The sequence below is a fragment of the Nelusetta ayraudi genome, unplaced genomic scaffold (genome assembly GCF_046127955.1).
Source record: "Nelusetta ayraudi isolate G7.1 ecotype Tasmania unplaced genomic scaffold, CSIRO-AGI_Nayr_v1 ptg000170l, whole genome shotgun sequence".
Lineage (NCBI taxonomy): Eukaryota > Metazoa > Chordata > Actinopteri > Tetraodontiformes > Monacanthidae > Nelusetta > Nelusetta ayraudi.
In genome coordinates, this window is record NW_027466220.1 from 213,891 (window position 1) to 239,679 (window position 25,789).

General features: G+C 47.8%; 1 protein-coding gene across 4 annotated transcripts in view; it reads right to left on the reverse strand.

The window, feature by feature from the left end:
• grid2 (glutamate receptor, ionotropic, delta 2) overlaps positions 1-25,789 on the reverse strand; it is a 393,648-nt gene that overhangs the window by 69,986 nt on the left and 297,873 nt on the right. For all 4 annotated transcript variants that reach the window (XM_076014679.1, XM_076014682.1, XM_076014681.1 and 1 more), the window contains 2 exons: positions 17,943-18,140; positions 14,313-14,625 (listed from right to left, as the gene is read on the reverse strand). In XM_076014679.1, coding sequence (XP_075870794.1) covers positions 14,313-14,625; positions 17,943-18,140 — 511 coding nt within the window. The remainder of the gene's footprint in view (positions 1-14,312; positions 14,626-17,942; positions 18,141-25,789) is intronic.

The following is a 25,789-nucleotide window of genomic DNA, read 5'->3' on the forward strand; positions in this document are numbered from 1 at the left end:
AGCGTTTTATCCACCGCGGTAGCCCTATTAAAGTCTACCGCGAGGCTCAGAGCCGCCACAGTGTCAAGCTGTGATTGGCATTTTAAAATTTGGACCACCATCTATACAATCTCCTCTCCATATTGATGTCGAGAACATGGAGCGCACTCACAGACACATGGAGGATGATAGTGAGGCTTCCAGCGGAGGTTCAAAGGATGTGAAATCACACAGACTCGCCCCCGGGGAGGCGGCGGGAGTCGGGGGTGGGGGGGAGGGCTTGCACCCGCTGCCGTTAACTCATAGCAGCCAGGTCAATTTTACAAAAAGGGAGCAAATTAAAAGATCGAAATGCAAATCATCCCCCACTTAGCCGCGCCTGGGCGTGCGGGGCGCGCACCAGCGAGATATCAGCTGCGTCGGCATGTGTTCGGTGAGCAGCAGGACTTTTTGTGCTTACGTCCACACATTGGAGACGCGTGTTTTCCAAAGGAAACAGATAACCCTTTACATTTTTTTTTTTTTTTTTATTTCACACTTGTTGTCCCTATGGAAGATAGCGCGCCTAACGTTTTTACATCAGAGCAAGGCTGGGGGAAGGGTAAATGTAATAGGTCTTCACCAAGGGCTGCCGTTAATTGAAAAAAAGTCAGCTTTGTAAATTGATTTTTCCGGCGGAATTCTTCCCAGCCTCGCTGCCTTGTGCTTCTTTATTTCTGCCGTCGCCTGATTTCGGCTTTGAATTACGACCTGTAATGATGTTACACCAAATAGGACGGCGCATGAATAGGAGCAGTGTCGTACGGCAGCACTTGCTCATCTCTTACAAGCAAAAGAAAGCCCACCCAGTGGTGTGAACACACCACAAGACAACAGGAAGGAGGCGGAGGTAAACCACCAAGTTCAGACGGAACAGCACGCTCCTTCTTATTTCTGCCGCGTAACTGTGGTAGAAATAAGACGTGTAACAGCAACACAAAGGAGCAGAGTTGGAGCGTTAGCTTAGCAAGCTAACAGCAGGAGCATCCTCGCCCCACTTTCTTAAAACGAAAAGCTCCGCATTGCTGGAGGAACACTGTGGTGCTTAATCGCGCTCGGACACACGCGTGGCTCCGTTTTACGGCTTTGTGTTTCGGCACAAACACAAAAACAATCTCACAATGGGCACCGTGGCAGGACAGCGAGGAGGAAGGCAGATGGTTTGTCGGCAGCAAGACGCTACAGTGTCTCCTGCAAAAGGTTGGCACCCGCCGTGTCGCGTGTTGTGCAGGAAGGTAGACACGCTGTCCAAAAGAGAAATCGCTGGCAACTTTTACCTCATTGTGTCTTGTTTTGTGCAGATGGTCCTATGTTACGACTGGAGACAATGTTTTTTTTCTCCTTCTTTAAATCAGTCACAAAAGCAGCTTTGGCCTTTTCGCTAAACCGCACCAACGGCGACAGAACTAAGTCAGTCGTTGTGAGGAAGGATGTGAATCCTCCAGTGCGGCGCTGACTCAGCTGCTTAGCAGGAGTTGAAATGGCTGAGCTGCCGGGTGAAGGTCAGGAGCTTCTCGGGCTTTCAGCGCCAAAGGAGCTTAAGATGCTGCGGCGGTGAAAATAGAAATGCATCATTAAAATTTCACATTTCTCAATAATTCATTCCCAGAGTTGGACCTGGATGTCTCGCTGTATGTTTGGCTTGCTAATAAGTGACAGTGCCCCCCCCCCTCCTCCACTGCCCACCTCTGCCCCAACCCTCCCAAAAAAACCAAAGCTCTCGGTGCATTGAGTTGGGATTAGCGGACCTGTTGGCCACGCTCAGCAGCCGAGAGCCGATAACCTGAAGTGCTGATGGTTCATTAGCTTGATAAATGTTGTGCACCCCTAAATTTAGACCTCACACATGCATTTTTTTTTCTTTTTTTTGAAAGATTGTGTGTCTGCCCTTAAGAGACCCAGAAAAACTTGCTGCATCATCACTTGTAAACATTTAAACTTGCTACTTTTGGGCCTTGTAGAGCTTCTTTTTTTTTTTTTTTTCTTCCCCCCCTCATTGCCGGATATGAAAGAAGTTCTGGGAAGTTCCGGATGGCACCAGGGCAAGTGTGGAGAGCGGTGATAAAACTTGAGGATGCATCTACATTGTTGGCCTCAGCGTGGTACATTCCTTTACCCTCCTAGAATAGCGGGGGCTAATAATGCTTATCGCAATATGTGCATGTGCGTGCATATGCGTGCGTGTGTGCGTGCTCCCGAATGCAAAAATTGCTTGACATTGGACTTATTACAGAAACACTCATTTCTCCTCTCCTCTCCTGCTCCTTTTAAGCCTCATCAGCACTTTGGGCCCCTTTTATACAGCTGAAAGTAACGCAAACACGACGGCGTCAGCAGAAAAAAATCTTTGAGCTTATTTACAGGCTGTGTTTCCCCGCTGCCTGCCCGTACGGGGATCGATACGCTCCGTGTTCGGTGGAAGGGCTACAAGAGCCAACAGGAAGTCAAGGCTGTGCGCGGACACGCTCATGTTAATGCACAACGGACATTTTGTTCAAGGAAACTATTTCTGATGTGGGAATCTTTTGTTTTTTTTCTCTGAGCACACGCTGGTGTGCAGCCAATCCATAATAGCCAAAGGCTCCTGTAAAGAGGTTATTGATGAGGCTTATTTTTTTTTAAAACTTTCCCAGCTTAATTAACGCTAACCTCCAGTATTCTTTCAGCCTCTACTTACTGCTACTTAAGGAAACCGAGTTAATAAAGGTTTGTAAGATTTAGCAGCTTCTCATGGGGTTCTGATGGGAACCGCAATTCCTTTTACTGACTCGACTTTATTCGAATCATTCAAGTTGAATGATGACTCACAACTGAGTCACCCAGAGTGTGCAGAACCTTACGTGTCCACACAAGCTCCACCCACGCTCTCAGCTCCCATTGATTTGTGCCGCAAAAAGACAAAACAACAATTCTGAAAGCTCAAGTCTCTGAGGTCGTCCAAAAATACTTCAACATTTGTTGCAGATATTTTCAAGGAGGAAGCATCAGGAGGAGCGTGCACACACACACACACACACACACACACACACACACACACACAGCATAAATGCAGAACACCCGTCAGATTAGATCCAAGGCTCTCTAATCCCTCATCAATTTTCTCAGCCATGACAAAATGGCACACGTCTGCATGTCCAGCACTGTGAATTCAATCCCAGCTCCACTAACTTCTGACAGATGGCTTGGTCAGCATTTTCGTACCCCCCCCACCCCCTCCTGACTCTAGCAGTGTGTGTGCCCGTGTGTGCGTCCCATCTGCACACCCCCACTGAAGCACGGGGGCGTGTTCTGAAGCCTGCACTTTGTTTGAGTTGCCCTTATTCAGTTTTAACAGTCGTTAAAAAGGCGCCGCCTCCGCGTCCCCTCGTCTTGTTTTCTCGCGGCTAGCGTGTCCACTAACCGCCCTTCCCCCACCCTCCGCTCAGTGATTTGCCGAATCGCATGTGTTTAATTCAAGTGATTGTTCTTTTCTCCCTGTTTGCTCTTTCGACTCCACTGCGTCGGGGCTGCTTTCTTCTTCGCCGCGCTCATTGTTGTTAAACGGCGGCGGAACAAAGTTCCCGATGAAAAGATCTGCGGATGTACAAGACTGGCGGAGCTGCGCTGGTGTCAACGACGGCTCGTCAGCGCGGAGTCGTCAGTCAGCGCTGCCCTTTTGCTGGAAACTGATTCAACTGCCCGCCTCCTTTTCATGACAAGCCAGCAGGCAGACGTCAAGCTCCGTGCTTTTGTCCTTCATAGATCCAAACGCGCGCAGACGTTCAAACACCTCGGAACCCTGTTGTTGCATGGGGAGCCGCTGCAAAAACGCCGCCGGGGGGGGAATAAAGGTGACCGGCGGCCTTTCGCGGGGGCGCAAACGGTGCTTAAAACGAACGGCTCGGGAGTCGCACGTCGGGCGGCTGTGCAGGATCGCAGCTGCACAGAAGGCTCCCAATCGTGCCAAAGCTGGAGGGGCTGGGAGTAGACGGGGCGGAGAGGCACGGCACTCGCCTCTTCACACAGCGTGGGAGTTTTTCCGTTCTCCGTCTTCAAGGTGGCGGCGCACTTTATTCGCAGTGGTAAATTCCAGCTTGTCGTCATGCACCGCAGACCTGCCTAAGCGTCTGTCGAGTTCGAACAAGGTGTCTAACAAGCTGGGCAGAGCCTCTCCCTCCCTGCTAGTGTCACCTCTTCCCGCTGATTTCTAATCCCTCAACATCCTCCGCCCGGCCTGTGCCACCCCCACCTGGCTGAGCCGTTTCGGAAATTTTGCTGAGCGCCGGTACGCTCAAGAATGGCCTTGTTAGCGTAAAGGACGGCGTCTCGCACTTATCAAGATTAACCCCGGGGAGGTTGGGGGGGTGGGGGGGGTGGGGGTTGGGGTGTTACGTTGCTGTTCAGCGAAAAAACAAAAGCGGTGACGGACCTCTCCTTTGTCTCTTGGCTTCCGGGAAAGTTGCTGGTCTGAGATTGCACGCACTGAAATAGTATTTCCTTTCTTCTCTTCCACTCGGAACTTAACCTTTACCTCGAATTCACCGAGAACTTGATGTAATTCCCTTGATCTGCTTATCAGAGGCAGCGAACAACAGAGAGGCCAGAATAAATATGCTTGTGTTACAATTAAGCCGCCCTTCCTCGTAATTGTGCCTCCGAGCTAGAGCTTCCATAGTAAAAGGAGTGTGGTTAGAGTAAGAGAGCAGCCAATTTCAGCTTGCTTCCGGGCTCCTTTGACTGATTCATATTTCATGGGAGGCACAAATCTTCAGTCAGCATCTCTGCAATTTGCACGGAGGGAGCCGCAGATGATGAGGCTTGTATGAATTTCATTGTTTGCAGCTTATTTCTCGGTCTGCGCGTCTGCGTTTGTGGTCCCCGGATGAATTTAATCTAACAGGAGAGGCAGCCTCACCGCAGACTAACCGTGTTTGTTCACCCGGACCTCCATGATTAGACCGTAAGGGGTGGGGGGGTGGGGGGGGGGGGGGTAGCGTCATCGGCGCCCTCTTGCCTGGTTATGAGAAGCTCCCTCGCTACCTCTCTCATCAAAGAGGGGCCAAAGAGGGCCGCTGTAAAGGAGAGAAGGCAGCGTGAGGGGAACGCGGGCGGGGGTGGGGTGTGGTTGGTGGCGGTAAGGATCGGCAGAAACCTCTACAATCCCATATCAGGCCAGATGGGGGCGCTGTGTCACTTGCAGGGCTTCCGTTCTTTCTGGCCGAGTTGTGAGGATTTACATCTTGCAGACTTCATGACTTTTTGATTTACCTGCCTGATGACTATGTGATTAGATGCTGGATTAGACTGCAGCCAAGCAATCAATCCCGAAGTCTTGGCCGACAGCGAGTTGAAGGGTCCTTGGGCGATGTGCTGGAGCCAGAATTGCCCTGGGAGGCACAGTCACTGGTGAAAGTGAGTGTGAGCGTGGGTGGTCACGTCTCTCAGGCAGCAGGTTTCCCTCAAGAAGGTTGTCATTGCAAATTTGGGTCCATGTTAAAAAAAAAATATTTCTAGCGGTTTCATTTCGTTTTCAACAAACCCCAGGAAACGACAGCTGATCCCACCGCCTTCTGCTGCTGCTTGTCGTCGTTGGTTTGCGGGAAACTGCACCGAGACGCAGTGGGAAAGCACCACCGATGTCTCGGACGCCTCATTGGACGAGTTCGGTGGAGGCGGTGCTTCTGTTTATGTGTTTGTCAGCGCGGCCCTTTGATAATTGCAACCGCAGACTACTGCCTGAAGACAAGCTTCACATTTTGAACTTAAAAGAGATTCCACGCAGGAATAATTCACTGAACGGACGAATGAAGGTCCGGAGCCGAGGAGGACGGCGAGGTTCAGTATTGACAGCTGAGCATGATTATCAGCGATCGCCTGGAAGGGAAGGACGGCCAATCAGGAGGTGAGCTGACTGAAAGAAGGGAACCGCCCACTCTTGCCATGCCAGGTTGTGTTTCCGCTTCCTCCTGGTTAGAAAGGCCTGTATTTTATAATTAGAAGTGCAAACTGCCTCAAGTAAGGCTTCACATCTTCGTACCTAAACTCGATGCCATGCAGGAATAATTAACTAGATGCAATATAAATGAGCCTATACCTCCTATAATGGGGGGGGGGGGTTGGAAGTTTAATACACCAGTAATAAATCCTCATCCCTCGAAAGGATGAGTGCGCTCACCGGCCACTGTGTTAGGTCCACCTTCTGCATCTTCAGGTTGTAAGCGGCGGCGATTTGAGTTGCCTGCCGCCTCTCTCGGCTCTCCTACGGGTCTGCCCCCAATGCGACCTATGACCCCTGACATCAACAAGATATTTTCCTCCGCACATCCGCTGCTTTCTGGGAACATTCTCTATCAACCTCGACAATCCCAATAGATGCGCGGCCAGTCTGTGAAAAAGCAGACCAGCCTGCCGACAGCAGCGTTCGCCACGTTCAAAGTCACTCCAATCCACCTCTCTTAGCGTCTTGACGGGAGCTTCAACAGCGAGGCACACTCGGTTCCCCATCAGTGCCACCGGTGACTCTGTGAAGTTCAGGACGGATGGACGGACGGGAACCAGTGGGTCTCGGCCGACCAGTTAATAGCTGGACGTCGGGCGTACACGGAAGGACAAGGGAACGAGCGCGACTGCTGAGAGATGCTCTCATTTCGCGGCGGCACGTCTCTGTGAAGCCGGGACGACGCTGCGGGAGGGACGGAGAGCCGGGCTGCAGCCGGGGAGGAGCGCCGGCCATCCCAAAATTTCGGTCCACTTCGCAGCAGCAGGCAGCAGACCCGTCACAGAGAGACACGGGATTGGGCGAAGTCATGAAGAGAGGGGGGTGGGTGGGTGATCGAGGGTGGGAGCGGGAAATAATGATGATAACTTCAGGTTCCCCGCAGAAAGCAGAGATAATGATGGAAAGACACACGGAGGGAAGCGAGAGGCAGGAAGCGGAGAGCTGAATGCGAGCGCAGCAGCCAGCTGAGAGAGGGAGAGCAAGAAAGAGTCGGCCGGGTTGGGATGGAGAGAACCGAGGGAGCGGAGCACAAAGAGGCAAAGACAAAAACACACTGAGCGCGCGCGTCGAAGCAAACGCTGCAAAAGCGCTGGCCCGTCTCCCACGTTGGGCTGGACAGATGTGCGGGCAGCGGAGCAGCAACAGATGGAGAGATGGAAGTGCTGGGCCCTGATGGTGGCTTTGTGTGTTTCCACTCCACTCGGTGTTTTCACACAGCGATGCGGCAATATGTGCAACCCCCCCCCCCGAAAAAAGTTGCGTCTCCACAGTGTGTCTCCTCTCCTGCTGGTGAGGAGCATTAATTAGAGAGAGGCGAGGCAGCGGGAGTGAGACGGGCAGGGTGGCAGACAGGAAGTGAGACGGAGCTGCGCTCCTCTTCCTCTCCTTCGCTTTGATTTGATTTGATTTCCTCTCCAGGCAAATCCAACTTGCGTGATAGCGCCGACCCACACAAGTTACGTTACGGCGGTGATGCACCTCCTTGACTTTGACCGCTTTCCATCAACCCTTTGGCAAAATTTGATTTACGGCTCTGGAGTGGAGCGCCGCAAACAGCAACGCAAAGCAGCTTCCTGACCCGGTGCCGGCCAGAATCCCTCCGAAGAGCAGACGCTGCACTTTCCCACCGCTTTTCAGCCTTGGAAGAATTATAATTTTCTTTTTCTTTTTTTCGCTCTTTGAGGTTCTGTTGTAAAAAAAAAAATAAAATAAAAAAAATAAAAACGGGTCGCAAATTAATTGCATCATTACGTCGCCGACTTTTAATGGAATTCTTCAGGCCACTCAGCCACGGTAACAGATGGTCACTTTAATTCGGCTGGGTTTTGTTCTGACTTCAATATTGGAAAAAAGAAAAAAAAGTTTAATCCACTTTCCGGGTTCTAATTTGAAACGGCATTATCAACTCTGGTGGCAAATGACACTTTCATCCCTGCCAGGGGCGAAATGTGAGCCACTCCGAGGGGCTGGTGTTGCACTCGTGCCTCGAGGCTCCGCCCCCTCGCTGCATCACAATCACCTCCTCAACATTAGGCCAAGTTCTTATCGGCGCTCCTAGACTCCCTCCTCCAGACATCTGCGAGGCTGCCGGGCCGCAAATGAGTGCACGACCTCCCCCTCCGTGCTGTCCGTGCTCGACACACCGTCCAGTCAAAGCTCCGCACTCGTCTGGCTGGCCCTAATAATGTGAGCAGGTAATCACTCATCCAACAGCCCCCCCCCCGCCGGCCTCGGCTGCCTCCTGGCTCAGAAAGAAAATATCGCAGTGACCTGCCCGCCTGAGCCAGGGGCCAAAGAGTAACTCCAGAGAAGCTGAATATGAATCTCGCTGAGATGCCTCAAGTCGCCCTTAAATCACACGGCGTCATCAAAGCCTCCGACTCCTACAGCGCACTCGGTTTGACATTTTGGTATTTAACTGTCATTTCACTTGTGGCCACCGGGTACCTAATAAAGTGGCGCTGCCTTGGGAGGGGATGTGCTGTGCGTTCAGAAACGCTCCAGTTCTGCACACCTCGATTGAGTTCCAGTTATGTGGTCCTATGGGGTGGAGATACATGTTGGCCATTGGGGGCGCGGAGGTTGACAAAATGCACTCCCACACAACAACATCTCAACTCAGGCCTTTTCCTCCTGCCACACATTTTATTTTGTCCTTTCGGGAACCTTTCTCTGTTCTTTTCAATTTCATCAATCTCTCTGCTTGTCTTCGCTGCAAAAGGACCCAAATCCGACCACACAATCCAGTGCTTCAGGACGTATTCCGTCCTATCTTGGACCCATCAGTTGCACAAGGTGCAGCGCAGATATATTTTTTTTATGTATTCAAGAGGTGTTCAAATCCTAAAATGCTCCCGAGGATCTGCGACATCACCAGCATGGCAATTGTCATCTTGGACCCTGCACAGGTGCTGCCGTTTTTGGCCACAGGTGCTTTTCCGGCACGCTGGGGAAAAAGCACCTGCACCGAGCGAGTGTTGCCTCCGGGGGGGGGTCACGTGCGAAAGCGAGGACAGACTGGAGAGTTTGTTTCCTATCTTGGATCCAACAAAAAAGAAAAAGAAAAAGGAAAACACCTGGTCCGACTGCATTGAAAACAGTCGGCCTGGTGCTCAGCAGAGGGAGAAACTGGTCGAGCTGCGCAAAAGACTTTGTCCATTTGCATTTTATGTCCTCGGTGAGAGTGCGCGAGTAAACAGAGTGACTGCCAAATACAAAATGTCATTCGTTAATGTGTTTTAAAATACAGAATTGTGAGCGCGCCCTTCACGTGTCTCTCACGACAACTCTGAGGCCAAATCAATCCCAATAAAGAGGACAGGAATGCAGCCGCCCCATTAGCCTAAATGCTTCTTTGGAATTTGTAGTCACCATCTACCATGTGGAATCTTGTGCTTTTTGTTTTGATTTAGCCGGGAGGTGTCAGTGTTGCCTTTGGAATCCTGCTAAATCAGCATCAGGCGTCGACTTATTGACCTAAACTGAGTTTTTGATGAGGCCACTGCAATGCTGGCCAGATGCACGGCCATGAATTAATGAAGGGCCCCCTGGTGGGCTCTCGGTGTAGAAAGTTACATACTAGCAGAGCGTTGCAGCCTGGGTCAGATGGCACAACACCACCAAGGTGCATAATGTCAGTATTACTCCGAGACTGAGAAAAATAAATCCCTAAAAGCGCAGTGGTGTGCTGGGCAAAACCTGATTTTTTTTATTTCTTTATTTTAGAAAACAGCATATTTAACCCTGTGTTCACAGCCTCCCTGCGATAAATGTTCAATTTTCACCCGAAGGAATCACTGCTTTGTTGGACCTTCAAAAACAAGCTGGTCACAAGTGTCAGAGTGCGGAACTAAAGCCAGGTCACTGTCCTGGTGTCTGTCGTGTCAGTGCCCTTTGTGACATCACCAAGGGCGTACTTTCAGTGCAGGCACACCTTCTGATACTACTGCTAGAAGAGTTTATGGGGTACACAAACTGCTGTTATACTGTATACTGTATAACAGGACCTCGAAGAAGTTTGCAATATATCAACATATCAGAGGAAAGATCTCCACCATGAACATGTTAAAATTGAAAATTGAAATCCTGCATCCCAACACACACACACACACACACACACACACACACACACACACACACACAACCTATCCTAAATTAAAAAAAAAAGCTTGTAAATATTTTATTGTAAAAGTTTTTATGGTAATGAGATTCCGTATTGCTGTAGAATAGTAAAACTACCTCCCACATTTCTGCTGGCCAATTTAGAAAATGTAACGCTGCAGATTTTTTGCCCAATTTGTTCCATAACAACACAACCCCCCCCCCCCCCCTCCCCCCTTCTCCTCCCTCTGCCTTTTTTGTCTCCCCCGCTCTCCTTGAGACCAATTAGCCGCAGCTTATGGAGTGCGCACATTCTTTTCCACTCCATCCTTCCTTTATGCGCCTCACTGGCACAAAGTAGCAGTAGGCCGAGAGACCTGTGGGTGGAGCAGTAAACAGATTCAACCGCCCGATAATATGGCCCTGAAGAATGGGGGGGGGAGATAGAGCGAGAGCACAGAAAATGTGAAATGAAAAAGCACGATAGAACCAGCAAGAGAACAGGTGGCCGGAGCCGCTGACCCGACGAGAGTGAAAGTATGGTGAAAAGGGAATGGTCGGGATAAGAAGGAAGCAGAGAAATGCATGTCATATGTTCGTAATGGAAGATAATTAGAAATAGAGGTGAAGCAGCAGTCCCTCCTCGTCCTCCTTTTCTCTCTCTCTCTCTCTCCTTCTCCCTCCCTGCTCTTCTTCAAAGTGACGCTGCCAAAGGCAAATTTTTGCAGCGCCATGTTTGCCTGTTGTCTCGCAGAGCTCCTTCCAGTTGTGGGTGTGTGAGCCTCTGCATCCAAATCAATAATCTTCCATGCCGAGAATCAAAAGGTCCGCAACACCTTTCGGGTGATGTCGGACTGCCGCCGTACGCGTGGGATTTGTTTTGTATTGTGTGAAACGCGAAGAAACTCTGGCCTTTGAGCCAGTGTTTGTACAGACAGCTTTAGCCATTTCTGCAGTGGCGAGAAGCAGGGACACAAGGTGTCCACGATGAGTTGTTGTGCCACCAGGCAGCGACTGGCACAGTGTTTGGTCCCATTGCCACAAAGCCAGAAGGTTCTGGTACTGAAACTGGGCTTTCTCTTTGGGAATGCCGACCTACTCCCAGGGTGATGAGTGACACCTTGTAATAAGCAAGTTTCTGTGGAAAGAGTATTTGTTTGTCTCTCCGGATAACCTGGTTCCAAATCCCAGTCCTTTGCTCTCACAGTCAAGTTTCCCTTGAAGGTAAATATGTCACAGCAGTTGATGGTTGGTTCTTCCCCAAGAACGTCAGTCGACCAACAATCAAATGCATTTTAAAATGCAAATGGCCATGGTGTCAGATGAGAATGGTGATTTCTATAAGGTTTTATAACTTTGCCAAGTGTTGGAGGGAATGATTAACAATTGACATTTACTTATTCAGCCTCTTGCGGAAACTCAAAATCCTCCTGTGGTGCAAAGCATTTGCATCCACGCACAGAGTTCAAGGAGTTATCCTTTCGAAAGTTCGACAATTATGGTCTATTTCCCTGAGAAAAGGTGGTTTTATCCATGCATGCGTCTCCTGTTCAGCAGTAGAATTGCAATTAATTGTCTGGGAATTGATTTACAGTAGAGTAGAGTTTGTGTGGTTGATCTTTGGGAATCTTGGAGGGACCTCACAACCTAGATTTTGCTTGCTTGCTTATCTCGTCTAGCTTCACCATTGTGCGCGTTGGATTTTTTTCCCTTGCTGCCTTATAAATCTATTATGCTGCAGCTGCTGAGTGTGTTGTGGGCACTTTGTTGTGGCTACTGTGTGGAGAACACAAGGGCCTTTGGGAAAGAGTTGAGGTCATTGGTGTGGTGGGTGGTTTGAGAATCCATGTGGGTAAGACAAAGCACGTGGTCCAAAAACATCCTGCTGAGATACTGGCCTTTGCAATGACCACTACGCCCCCCCAGGGATGGGAGCATTTTCCCAGGCGGGCGTGTTCCTACTGGACGTGAACCCTCACACTTGCAAACCCATTTTATAAGTAAAGATAAAATAAATAAATCTCCCATCGTCGCCAGTGGTTTCCCCGGCTGCATGGAGGAGTTGGCTTTTGCACACGTACTTGCGCGAGGGCATGCAGGTCAGTCCGAGAGATAAGCTCAGCCTCGGGATACAACATAGGGTGAGGTGACTCACGAGACGGCGGGGTGCTTATTTCAAGAGCAGCTGACACAAGCCAAACGCCACCGGATGTGTGTGCGCGGGGCGGCCCGGCGAAGGGGGAGATCCACGCTCGACAAAATGGTCACTGGGCCGGAAGCAAAGCCGCATTCCGAGTGACTTTTGAAGCTCGGGAAGGTCAGCTCACTTAGCCTTGTGGCAGTAATGTGTTCATGCTCAGTTAGTTTTGTAAGAGATGTTCCTGGCTACCCAAATCAGTGAGTGACTTGTGGCTGTACAGCCTCTGAAAGACACGCGTGCGCGTGCGCGTGCACACACATACGCACTTGGATGTACAGTGTAGCATGTGGGTAGCGCGGATGTGTTCCAACGCAAGAGGACAATCCCGCAGTTGAGGCATTGAAACCTTTCTTCCCTGTGGTTCTTCTCACTAATGACGCCGTGACTAAAATGTTAATTACCGCTTGAAAGAGAAACAACTGCAAATATCAAACAGCAATTAGCATGTGTCATCATCATTAGCACCATTAGCTGCGGCACAAGATGGAGGATTATTTGCCAAATGGTGAAATGCTCATCAGTTGCTTATCCAGGGCCAGAAATGCTTTTCAAAAAAAATAAATAGATAAAAAATACATCCTCCTAACATTTGCATAATTGATGTAGATGAAAAAACAAACAAAAAAACCCTGACTGTTGTGAGTCCCAAACCACTTATCAGAAGATGGCTGTTATTTATTATGGAGTAACCTTACAAATACAACAGAAAAAAATGAGAAGGAATCCATGAATCTAAAATTATTTTTGGTGATTCTTTCATTCTGCACTCAGAGAAACGCAACCAGACAATCCGCTACAATATGCTGCTGTATTATTATTATTATTTTTTAAATTCTCGGTTCCCAATGGCCTCATCACTCCTCCATCCTGCGCTGATTAAACCTAAATCCTTCTTCGGATGTCAACTGTCTGTGTACGGCCCGATGGATTGTGGGAGGTCTTTGTGTAGATGGGCAGGATGAGGTTATTATCCTCCACTCGATCCAAGGCGGGGGAAAAAAAATAAAAAATAAAACATTCCTCAGTCCGCACTACTGGGCTAAAACATGAAAGGTCATCCCACTCTTATGTCTCCAGCAGAGCCACTATTAAACTCACATTCACAGCCCATATTTCCTTCATTGGCGTCTTGGGGTGTGACAAATGCGACTGAACTTGAACGCTGCAATACTGGTAAAATGTTTCGCCGTCCGCCCGTCACCTTTTCTCCCTCCACTGGCTTCACCTCTCTTTAGCCACTCGGTGCAGCCGACAGTATTGTTCTACAGCTTTATCTGTGTAAACGAATGCAGTGTAAGTGATGTGGAGCACAACTAGTCTGATGGCAAACACAGCTCTCGCAACATTTCTGGCACCAAACACCCATCACAAGTCAACATAAAAATCTTGAGTTACTCAACGACTGTATATAAAAGACGTATTCCATTTCAAAATGGAAGCCAACGGAGTTTCAAAAATATCTGCATTCTGTCATTTGGGCAGCAGGCTCCGCCAAAATCGGTTGCAAAATGAATAAAAATTATGTTTATGCGAAGTGAAGCCCGAAATTCATCCCGTGATAAACTGGTTAAATTTTTTTGTTGGTCTAAATCGCAAGCAAAAACATTCAGCTAATAGGCTTGAATGCCAATTATGTTGTTTTTTTTTAATAAAATGGGCATAAAGTTGTGGGCGCCGTTACAGTTTAGTAGCCAACCGCTAATGCGATCATTGCCTATTTACGGTACCTCCCACACATCCAAATATGGGAACTTCCCATTTCAAAACGGACTGGAAGTTCAAGATGGAGCTGACCAATCCAATCACCAGGCTGCAGAACGGATATTCACAAACCAACTGGTGATGTCACGATGACTCTGTCCAATGGAGTCCAAGCAAAACCAAAACACTGACCCCCCCCTCCCCCCCCGTCGGCTTCTGTTCTTTTCATTGCCTTCCTGCTCGGCGCTCAGCCAAGTATGTACAATGTGGTGGCCGCCTGCAGTCAAGAGGCAAAGCATCCGACCGTTCTCTTACCTTGCTGGACGAACGAGCCGTAGACGAACCACATGGAGTTGTACAGCGTGGTCGAGGACACGGAGCCCATGGGAAGCCGAGGCGGGTTGAGCCAGTTGAGCAGGTACACCAGGATGCCGACGAGGAGCACGGTGCCGGCGATGCACGCCCACAGCGACAGGTCGAAGGGCGCCAGGCAGGCAAACATGTCCACCGTGCGCTCGGCCTTGCGCAGCAAAACACCCACAGAGTAATCCATGTAGCGCGTGGTGAAGTCCACCACGCTCTCCCGCTCAGGTGTGATGGTCAGGGCGGAGAGTCCCACGTCGGCACGCTGCGAGAGGCGCAGGGGTGAGAAAGCAATTCAGTTTCAGCCCAGTGAAAGAAAAAATAAATAAATGAAAGATTGTGTGGGCTGGAACACATCGACAAACTGTGCATTTCCATTGTAGAAATGTTCAGCTCGGTTTTTAGAACACCACAACGTGGAAGTGCCACTGTAAAACCAGGCCCCCAGAGTCCAAGATGGCGGCCCATTCATTTCAATCGTTGTGCTAGCGGTTAACTGTTAGCCTAGCATGCACTGAGCATCTTCAGATGATTGTCTGCACAACATTTCTTTTTTTTTGAGATTCATTTGATCTACTTCCGCATCTTGAGGGTTTCAGGGCTGTTCAAAACCTCTCACGTACACGGCATTCTCAGATTGTTTTCTTTCCCGTATTTTTTTTTTCCAAGACCGCTTAATGGCCGCTTTAATTATTTGCCCGTTAAGACCTTCAGTTGAGAAGAAAAAAAAAAAAAAAAAAAAAGAATGCCGTCAGTGAACACGTCTGCCAAGACAAATTGGCTGAGCTCAGCTTTAAAGGCAGACACAATAGTGGCTAATTAAAATGTTGTCTGTCCCCAGTGCTTTTGCCCGCAGCGCTGCTTTTGCCGTGAAACAGGGCTCAAGGCGCCGCTGCGAGTGCGAGCATGTGTTTGAAATCTAGAAAGGACACTGCGAATTATCATGGAGGGAAAGGACACCGTGTTGGTAAAAACAACAGGAACTGTAAAGCTGGGTGGGCCTTTTGTCAGACGCTAACTCTTTAGAACGTGCACACGCACTCCTTTGCATGCCTCGCCACCATATCCAACACATAGACAAAACAAACAGATACTTTAATCCAGTGTGGGCAAAAACAAATAAATAAATAATAAAAAAGGGGGGGGGGGAATCTGCTAATTTCACAGCCGAGTGAGAAAAGAAAATGCTTAAATGTGCAGAAATTGTCAACACAGTGTTGGAAGAATCAGGAATGGAGCCTTCAGGAAGCCTGCTGGATGGGATGGCACGTTTATGCACATCTGTGCATGCGTTTGTGACAGTGGAGATGAATTGCTATGCAGAATGCTGTGGTCAGTCAATACGCAAAAGCTCCACGGGGCACTCTGGGTAATAATTATCTGGTATAATTGGGTTTTTGGAGAGATAAACCCTGTTGCTGACTGATGGGGAAAACAAAATTATGTGCATGTTTAGTTTATTCGCAGGCAGAGCTTGTCTGTGTACGCATAAATATGTATTGTGCTCAAAGCCTTTCTCTATTAATTTGTGAGCTGTTACATGCTAGTGGTGGTGGTGGTTGTGGAGGGTGGGATGGGGTGGGGGGGGGGCACAAAGACTAAACGCACTTGCAAGAACACAAGGTCAAGGAAGAAGAAGAGGAAGCTTTAAAATAGTTGAAAAAAATGCTCATGCTTGACACGCAGCCAATGAAAGGGAAGACAGAGGCTGAGCTGAGCTGAGCTGAGCTGAGCTGAGCTGAGCTGAGCTGAGAAAATGGAACAACCCTGGTGACAAAATGAAAACATCTTTGACGAAAGAAGAATGAACAGAATGTGCAGCAGCTCGGAACACTTTCACAAGGCACAAGAGGACGTTACACCGACACACACAGCTGAAAGCAGTAATTAAACACCAGCTCCGTCTCTATTGGACCCCATACTGCTTTTTACAGCTGCCGGTGGCTCAGTGTTCAACATTTATCTCTCATCATAGCAGCATTTTATGCAAGAGATGATTTTCACCTGCTCAAGACTTGGCTCTGTGTGTGTGACCTCTAATTTCATCTCATTCTGTCCTTTTGGTAAGTGTTTGCGTTCATTACTACTTTTCTCAGTTTCTGGATGCACCCCATTCTGTGAATAGGGGGATGAAAACAGCAGAGTTAACGCTGCCGCGGCAGTTAAATGATGGTTTGATAATTGGATCAATAGAGTCACTTTAAAGGGCAACACGGTTGTTCAATACAAAAGCTTGAGCATGACTCTGAACCCTGTTGTTGTATTCACAGCTGTGGCTTCAGCCCCATGAATTATTTTGGAGACCAGAGCATGACGTGACTGAGGTGAAAACAGAGGTAAACTGAAGGGTTATCGCCCCTGGGCCCTCCACATGACAAAACTCAATTAAAGTTTTAAGGCAGAAGGCCCCGCTGGCCCACAGACTATTTGTGGCACTTGGGCTGTCAGCTGGTCTGCATTTTATTTCTGAAAAGATCTCAGAATTATCCCACGAGTTTGTGGACATTTGTAGGCTCGTATCTGTGTAATGTTGAAATGCTGAAAGGGGCAACAAGCCATTTCACCGTGTAAATGAAAATAAAATGGACCCTTTAAAGAGTTCATGAACCTCTAAAGTGTTAAATTAATAATGTCTTGTCATACTCAGTTTGTCTGCTACGGTGTCTGTGAAGAGTCACAAACAAGGCGATTAGTTCAAACTCACCATGCAACCAAAAGTGTCTCCAGCAGGGTTGCATGGCGTGTCTAGCAGCGGCGCCCAAGCTGGAACAGCTGCGACTCGTCCTCTATCTCCTCGGCTTCCCAGGAGCAGGACGACTAGATGTGCACCTGCACCAACTAACCAGAGACTAGCGGCGATGCTGAGGGCTGGTCTGGATGATTGACACCAGTCGGGCAAAGTTCTATTTTAGTGCTGGAATATGTAGCAGCATTGAGGGCGGCGGGGCGGGGGAGGAGGGGCACAAGACTGTGGATACAAGAAGGCGTCCAGGGAAACACCTTCGTATGAGCTTCCGGGGAACAACTCTTCAGTCCAATGAAAAACCCAACCCAGGTCTCATATCTCTCATCGTTATTTAACGTGTTTGTCGTTGCTGCATAATTACATATATGTATCTGGCTCGTATATTATTTCAGTATTTATTTGTAGTGTAGAAAATTGTAAAGATAAAAAAAGAATTACATGAGAAGGCGTGTCCAAACTTTTGACCGTCCGCCGCTCCCAAATATTGACGGGTAATTCGCACACCGCTTAAACTGTTTACATTTCACCTGCACAATTATTGTCAGACCTTCGCGCCTCGTGCGTCTACGTAAACACTTCCTAATTTGTTTTACAGGAAGCCATTATTGTTTTGCCAAACTCCTGTAATTGCTCTGCTCCGTTCTTCTTTTTTTTTTTCTTTTTAATTTGGGACGGTGCGTGCGTGTGTGTGTGTGTGTGTGTGTGTGTGTGTGTGTGCGTGTGTGTGTGTGTGTGTGTGTGTGCGTGTGTGTGTGTGTGTGTGTGTGTGAGGGGGGGGGGGTTGTTTGTCTGAGTGTGTGCGTGTGTCGCTACGAGAAAAACTCTCTTTCACTCACCTTGTAAACCAATTCCCCGATCAGTCCGTTCCACTGGCCGTCAGGCTGCAAGCTGCCATATTTGTGGTCGGGAGCCACGTAGATCTCGTACTTGAAGCCCAGGTAGTTGGACAGAGCGTCCAGGACATCGATGGAATAGCCCTGGTACTTCTTTGGCTTCCCCAGGACGTTCTCCGAGACCATCACGAACGGCTCCTCCTGGAAGGCAGAGATCAATGGGCCATCAGTGAGCCCGTCAGGCGGCCAATCAATGCGCCCGTCACTCATGCATTAAATCACCCAATTACTCAAGGGGCCATCACGCCGGTACAGTGCGGTCGCACTAGCGTGGCGAGGCACAATCGTTTTCCATCCGCACTCACAAACTTCTGGAGTTTCGCTGGATGACTGCGTTTTGTTTTTTTTTTTGTCTGCCACAAACAAAGTCAAAGTGTTGTGTTTCCTTAGGAACGCAGCCTTTTTCATACTTCATTTTCAACTGTCAATATGCATTAATATTGAGCACTTCTGAGAGAATGGAATTTGCCAGCCCTGCTGATGTGGAGTTTTAGAAAGTTGAATGCCAGCGGCTGCAGCGTTCCTTCCCTCTTGGCACGGGAATTCTGCCTCAGAGACTGAGTCGCTCCAAGTAAGGGGAGTCAAAAAAACAAAACAAAAAACAAAAACAATGCGACACGACACAACAACATTGCAGCGGTTAGAAAAGAGCGCTTTGTGTTGTTGTGTTTTTACATGATTCATGTACTTGAGGAATGTAAAGGTCTGGATAGCGAAATAAGTTTGGCGTCGCAATTTCTTTCTTACAGACTTGGAAAAGAAAAGGTAAAAGTGGAGTAGGAACACTACTTTTGAAATCATCACTGTTACGAAGTTATCTGCCGCTGCGTTTCCCCTTCCACCCCTAGAATTTGGCAAAACCTAAATATCTGAGTGAATATAGAAGTAGAATAGAAGTAATCAAAGAGAAAAAATAACAACCATTCTGAACAACAGATTTCCCGAGAGTTACGGCTTATGCGCTTCACACCATTCAATGGAAACGCCTGCAAATCGCAATCGTACTTTGTAGAAATTTTAAAAATATTGCTTTTGTTTCGCTAAAAACTAGAATGGAAACGCAGCTTGTGACTCTGGGGGGGGGGGGAACAACCCCAACACAATCCAGTTTTGCCTGCATAGACCCAAAGGTTCCGTAATCTGCCTTGTTTTGAGTCCCACGTGATTTGATTTCCAAGCTCCGCCTACTTACCACTGTCAAAACAATCAACGTGTCGAAAATCAATAGCTGCACCGTGCAATTGGACACCACCGCCCCCTTTCCCCCCCAACACGCACAGCCCACGTGGCTTGATGTTTGAACACAGCCGGGACAGTCCCAAAGCCTCTTTATCCATCACGCGGTGGCATCTAAAGGGCAACTACTGTCGGGATTAAATAACCTCCAGCGGCGCTGACATTTCAGGGAATTAAGTGACGAGCGCGTCAGCGCAGCCGAGGTGTTTCCTTTTAGAACGAACACAGCGGAAAGCGGCGGGACGCCCGCTCGCTCCGTTCCCTTCACGGCGGCGCACGTCAGGCGATTAAGCGCGGCCTCTTCTTCAGCCCTCGTCTGGCTCACCTCCCCCCCCCCGGCCCCGCCCCCGCCACCACTTCGAGAAATCCCTACTGATGAGCGAAATGTTTCCGGCAGATTTATGAGAGCCGGCTTGCTATTGACTGGCCACTGGGCTGCACATTAAGCACACAGCGGCTACGCTATGCATTAACTAGCTGCTTTCTAATGCTTGCTACGGCTGCTACTGTTCAATAAGCTATTACGTAGCGAGTGGACATGCATGCCAAGTTCCTGTCGCGCACACACGCATTCCATCGATCAAGACGGGAACACTGACCGGCACACACACACACACACACACACACACACACACACACACACACACACACACACACACACACACACACTTTGAATCCTTCCCTAAAATGACCACTGGTGTCTCGGCTTTGAGGGTTTTTTTTTTTTTTTTATAAATAAATAAATAATTAGATTGTGAGCAACGAGATACAGGGAGCCAAAAAGATTCATTGCGCCCATTAAAAGGTTTGAAAGTTTTCTCGCTGAAACTAACGACAAGGTAAGAGCATTGATCGCACCGTCAGAATGTAGTTGCTGCACCAATATTACGACACAATTTTCCTGGGCTTTGTGAGGGGGATGACGAAGTGAGTGTGGATTTATGCAAAAGCGCTGGTGAGTAGCTGTTTGACTGATTGCTTGTTTGTCTGCCGTCGGGATGGAATTGGTTGAACGGTGGATCAGACACAAACAGCACAGATTTGGATGTTACGGGGGTTGATTGGTTTTGCTCTCATTCTCCTGGAAGATTGGAGCTTTTGGATTTTTGCAAAGATTGAAGTCTGAATTTACTTTATTTTAGGATTTCTGATCACAGGATCATCAGAAGTCAAAAAATAGAGCTACGTGGAAATTAAGTGAGAGATTAAGCAGAACAACCTCCTGGTTGTCCTGGGTTGTTTAAAGTGTTCTATAAATAATTAAGTAAGTAATTGTTTTCATCTACCAAACAATTTTGAAGATGCATGAATCCTACTGGTTACTTTGTGGGCAAAGTCCAGGTGCAGCAGCTTGCGTTTGGCAAAGGAATCCACTAATTAGTTTTGTTGTGATGAGGCAAGCTGACTTTTGGCTCCATGATCAAAATGACCTGAGCAGGGCTTGAAGCTCCAAAGTTGGAAAAAAAACAAACAAAAAATGATTCCTTGTGCAACTGAGCAACTTTACTCTGACAGTAGAGTAGATTGCATTTTGTCACTCACACGGCCCTATTTGTAAAATGATGACACTGTTGAGTCCTGGACCGAAGCACTCCTTGAAAAAAACAAAACCTTGAGCTACTGCCATTTCAGTTGCATTGTTCCCCGACTGCACGACATAAGCCAAGTGTCTTTTTTATACCAATGGCAGTTGATAAAACTGTGACAGATATTCCAACTTTGAAATTGCTGAGCACACTCTGTATGAGCGCACCGCACACATGCATGCCCACCCATAGGGGAGGGATAAAAGAAACCCGACGGCAGCCGCAAAGTCAATACAAGGCAGGAGACAGTGAGCATGAAACAGTGTGTGAAAGTGCGTTCTTGTAGGTTCAGGACTCGGAGAACAGGATTGATAAAAGCGCCGCGAGTCTCTGGTGACTCAAAGCCAACCCACAGATGTGTGCACCGTCTGCTGGCGAGGTCTCGCGCTGTCAGACGGAGATGTCACTTCAAATTCACAGCACAATAAGCGACAGCTCTCGCCTTCGCCGAGACGGTGGTCTGACACGGCCTCCTCACCTGTACGGGTACAGGATGAGCCACTTGCTGCCCTGGACTTTCAGTAAAACTTTCAAGAATTTTTTAAAGAAAGAGAACAAACAAACAAACAAAAACAAACAGGGAAAAACCAGAGCATATGAAAACTGCACATGAAAGTTAGCTAATTAATCTTGATTTTAATGATTCTATGGGGCCCTTAACCTTTTGTAGGCAAACCTAACAGGCTAAGGTTGTGAGTTCTATCCCCACCATAGCATTTCTGTGCTTTGCTGTGATGCTGTGGGCCAATGTGTAAAATTTGATCAGATTTATGAATATATTCATAAAAGCGTATACTAGTAGCACAATAAAAGTAATTAGGCATGTCTCGTATTTAGGGTGAACACTCACGTCCTTAAATAAACCCACGGAAGAAGGTGGATGAGGTTTGCATGCGCAGGCAGCCGTAGTTCCCTGGCTGGCTCGGGGGAGGGAGGGGGAGCACTGCGATCTCAAATGTGCCCACTTGATGTCGCTGTTTCTTCTCAAAATCTCCAAATATTACACACTTAACTTTAACTGGTGTTGCTCTGCAGTCTGCGTCTTCTCTCTGGAACCCTGCCTTCCCTCCAAAACAGCTGTTACAAACTCCTGAGATAAAGTCTGGCTTTGTGACATCTTCGCTCTCCCCTCGACATGTGTCACAGACACGCCTCACTCCTTCTTTTTCAGCACCCAGCCAATTGTTTATCAGTCAATCCCACCCAATAAAGCCACAACACAGGCAATTATCAGCGCCTGTGGTTTTTCCTCCTCGCCGCCCTCCATCTTGTAGGTGTCTTTTCGATATTGCTCCCATCCCTCTTCCTCCTCCCTCCACTGCACGTTCCCCCCTTTTATCCCCTGTCCCTGGCTTCCTCTTGGCTGGAGGTGCTGCCTCTAGTCCTGGCTCTTCCGGTGGCGTTTGGGCACACGTTGCTGACGAGTGGCGGCAATTTGCGGCTAATGGCATGCAAAAAGTCCACTGAGAGGAAGCTGCTGCAAAAGACATGCAGCAGCAGCAGCAGCAGCAGCAGCAAGTGTTCCGAGGCTAAAACTGCAAAACTGACATCACTTACTTTGAAAAGCTCTGCCCGTCTCAGCACAAGATTAGATTTCACATTGTTCCAAAAAATGAATTTTCACTCTCTCTCTCTCTCTCTCTCTCTCTCTCTCACTCTCCCTCTCTCTCTCTCTCTCTCTCTCTCGGTTAGTTAGTTTGACAAAGATGTCACGGAATAAAAGTGAGACTAAATAGTTTTGGGACTAAATCTTGATCTCTTTCTTGTGGCGTTCACAGGGTCTATTGCTAAACATGCTTTTCATCCATTTTTTTTTTTTTTTTAGTTTTGAGTTTGTCTTCGACTTGTTAAAGGAAACTTTTCGGGGTATATAAATAGCCGGGGGTTGAAAAAAGACAGCGTGGATGACAGAGTCCCCGCAAGCCTTTGATGCATTTTTCTTGTTTAAAAAGAGATAAAAAAACAAAAAAAACAAGTTACATTTATCTTGCTTTAGACAGCATTATTTGGCGCTGACAATATTGCATTAAGTCTGCGCCTTTGCTACATCATTTCTGCAAATTGCTTTCAATAAGGCCTCTGAAAGGGCTTTATAAATACAGCAGGGTCCAAAAAACCTCAAGGATATCAGACACTCGGAGCGCAGTGGAGAAAACCTTGTCCACCCTCACATGAGTATTTGCGATTGGCGTTTCGCTTTTCAATAGCATAAAAATCTCCAAAATTAAGTGTGTGGCACAGCTCTTTCATTCAGGTTGCACTCACGGACACACCACTTCTACATTGGGACTGTCCTGAGAGAATCGTCTTGCAGCGAGTGACACCGGTTGAAGGGATGAAGCCCTCGCTTGTCCATCCAGGCCACAGAAAAGATGTTCTACGGTCTGGGATGAACTTGGACGCTTCGAGGTAATCTGAGGCAGCAGGACACACTCCTCCCCGCCTGCTGGTGTGTTGTCACACTGCGGTTATCGGCTGTTGCCGGCGGTTGTTTTCCAAGGGTTTAAAGGACATTCTCCTGGAGTTCCAGGGGGCTGATGGCCACCGCGTGCTTCCCAGTACCTCCCCAGGACCAGCTGCCTCCTTCTTCACATTTTGTGCTCGTCTACGCCGATGACGCACCACTGACTCATAGATAATATGACAATATGATCCGACTCCTTGGGGCTGCTACATTCACACATTGCGTTGTCTGCCTGAGCACTTCCTCTCATGACACAACTTCTCCAAACTCAGTTGGAAGAAAAATTGAGGGAAGAAAAATGTTTTGTTTAAAATGGGCAAGAAGACACAGTCACGCTAATGTTTTCTCTGGTGTCGACCGGGTGCAAGGTTGTTGTTGCTGCTGTGGTGTACGTGTGCCAGTAAAAACTCCATGGTCAATCACAACCGGACAATCGTGAGAGGACTGAATCAACAATCCATTAGTTATCACAAAACTGCATGTTGTGAAGCATTTATTGGCAATTATTGTCTGGCTTTTCTCTGGTAGCCTGCTATTCCCAATATAAAGAAAATTAATCTGGGGCAAAACAAATGAGCGCACTTTTTTTTTTTTTTTTATTATCAACACAAATGAATTGCGCTATTATGGGAGCCTATTATTGTTTGTCTTTGGGGAATGCTGCAGCGGATACAACTTTCTCCTTATTGAACCTGGCCAATGTTGGTGACGCACGGCGGAAAACACAAAAACACAAATGATTTAAAGTGCAACTCTAAATCCAATGTGGTCATCACTAATTTATAGATCAATTAATTTAGCGTGTATTATTTTGGATTCTTGCACTCGGAAGAGATCGTGTTCCTGTCGTGGAAATGACATATTAACTGAACCATGCAAGGGACCGAAATTAAATTTCCCGTCGCAAAATATCAATTTCAACCTCATTTGGAGACCAAACGGCGACGCCGCTGAGCCTCGCAAAGCGCAGGGGGCATCAACACATCGCATCCACGTTCAGTGACGTGGCTATTTTCTTTTGGGAACATTTGTGGATCAATGTGTCCCTGCCAGTCGATAGTATGGATTGCAAATTATTGGCCCCAGTAGTGGTCCAGAATGATCTCATCAGCAATTAACTAATCAATAAACATTCAGCAGTCGAGGGAATAGAATCGTAACGGTCGCAATTTGTTTTACAAAGTGCTGTGTGTGTCCGTGTGAGTGTGTGTGTGTTTCAGAATGTTCTAGAACATTACAGAGATGGCCCAGTTATAGCAAGGTGGAAGAAGCCCCGGGCAACAAAGAACAATCTGTTTCTGAAGGTCCCCTCAGAACATCTAGGAGTATAGCAAGTCTTTTACCCTTCCCCCCGAAAAAATAAAGAGCGCACACCTTCACATAAAAACAAACCCATGGGACAGACTGATCCAAAACAAACATAAAAAAAAAATAGAGCAAAAAAAACCCAAAACAGATTATTTAAAAAAGTGCCACTTCCTCGCATCCTTTCAGAGACGACAAAAATGAGAAGTCGAGGGGGAAAAACAAAGAACAAAGGGAAGCCGCAAAAGACGTCAGCCGGCGTCTTTCTTCTCGGCTTCTTCACTTCAAAGGCGGGACATGAAGAATTTACTGCGGTGAATCTTTAAAGCACTCGTGGGACGTCCTCAAATCGATGCGGCAGGCAGGACAGACCGAGCAGTCGTCGGGAATCTCCATCGCATGGCCGTCAAATATATTAGAAAAGATATGAAATGAGGACACCTGATGGCGCCGCACTGTCTTCTCCTAACATTACCTTTAAACACCTTCATTTCAACTTTTATACCCCCCCGCCCAGGCAGCCAATCCTTCCCTCTCCACTTTGTATTACTTTTGTTAATTATGTGATGCCGTTCAAATGTCTGCTTTTGCCATTGCCACAATATCGGCACTCTTTTCCTCTCTTCCTCCCTCACTTGGGTCCCCCTTCTATTTTCCCTTTCACTCCCTGTCCCGACCTCAGTCCAGTCGTGGCCAGGGTAACTTAAAGGCCCAGTGTGTAGAATTTGGCCCGATTAACAATTTTTATATCGGTAAAAGCTCAATATACTCCCTGTAAATACATGAATACAAGTGTACACTCGCAGTACAATAAAAGTGACTTGGTTGTCCTACCCATTGAACCTACCTTCCTACCCATATTTCTAAGGAAGCCTGGTGTGGAAAATCTAGGTTGCCTGACAGCGCATTTCGAACTTAGGGTGAACACTCACACCCTCGTAAAAAACAGCGAAAAATAACCAGGTCTGTGTACGCAAGCTAACGTAGTCCACTGGAAAACTTGGCAGGGGTAGGGTGAGTAAGAGCATTGTAATCGGAAATGTAACCACTTGATGTCGCTGTTTCCTCTCAAAATCTCCAAATATTACACACTTAACCTGTGATATAACAAAGCCACCCAACAAGTAGTTCCTGAACCAACCTGTGTGATTTACACTCCCTCGTCACAGGCTCCATCTTGGAGAACAAATCTGTCAGCC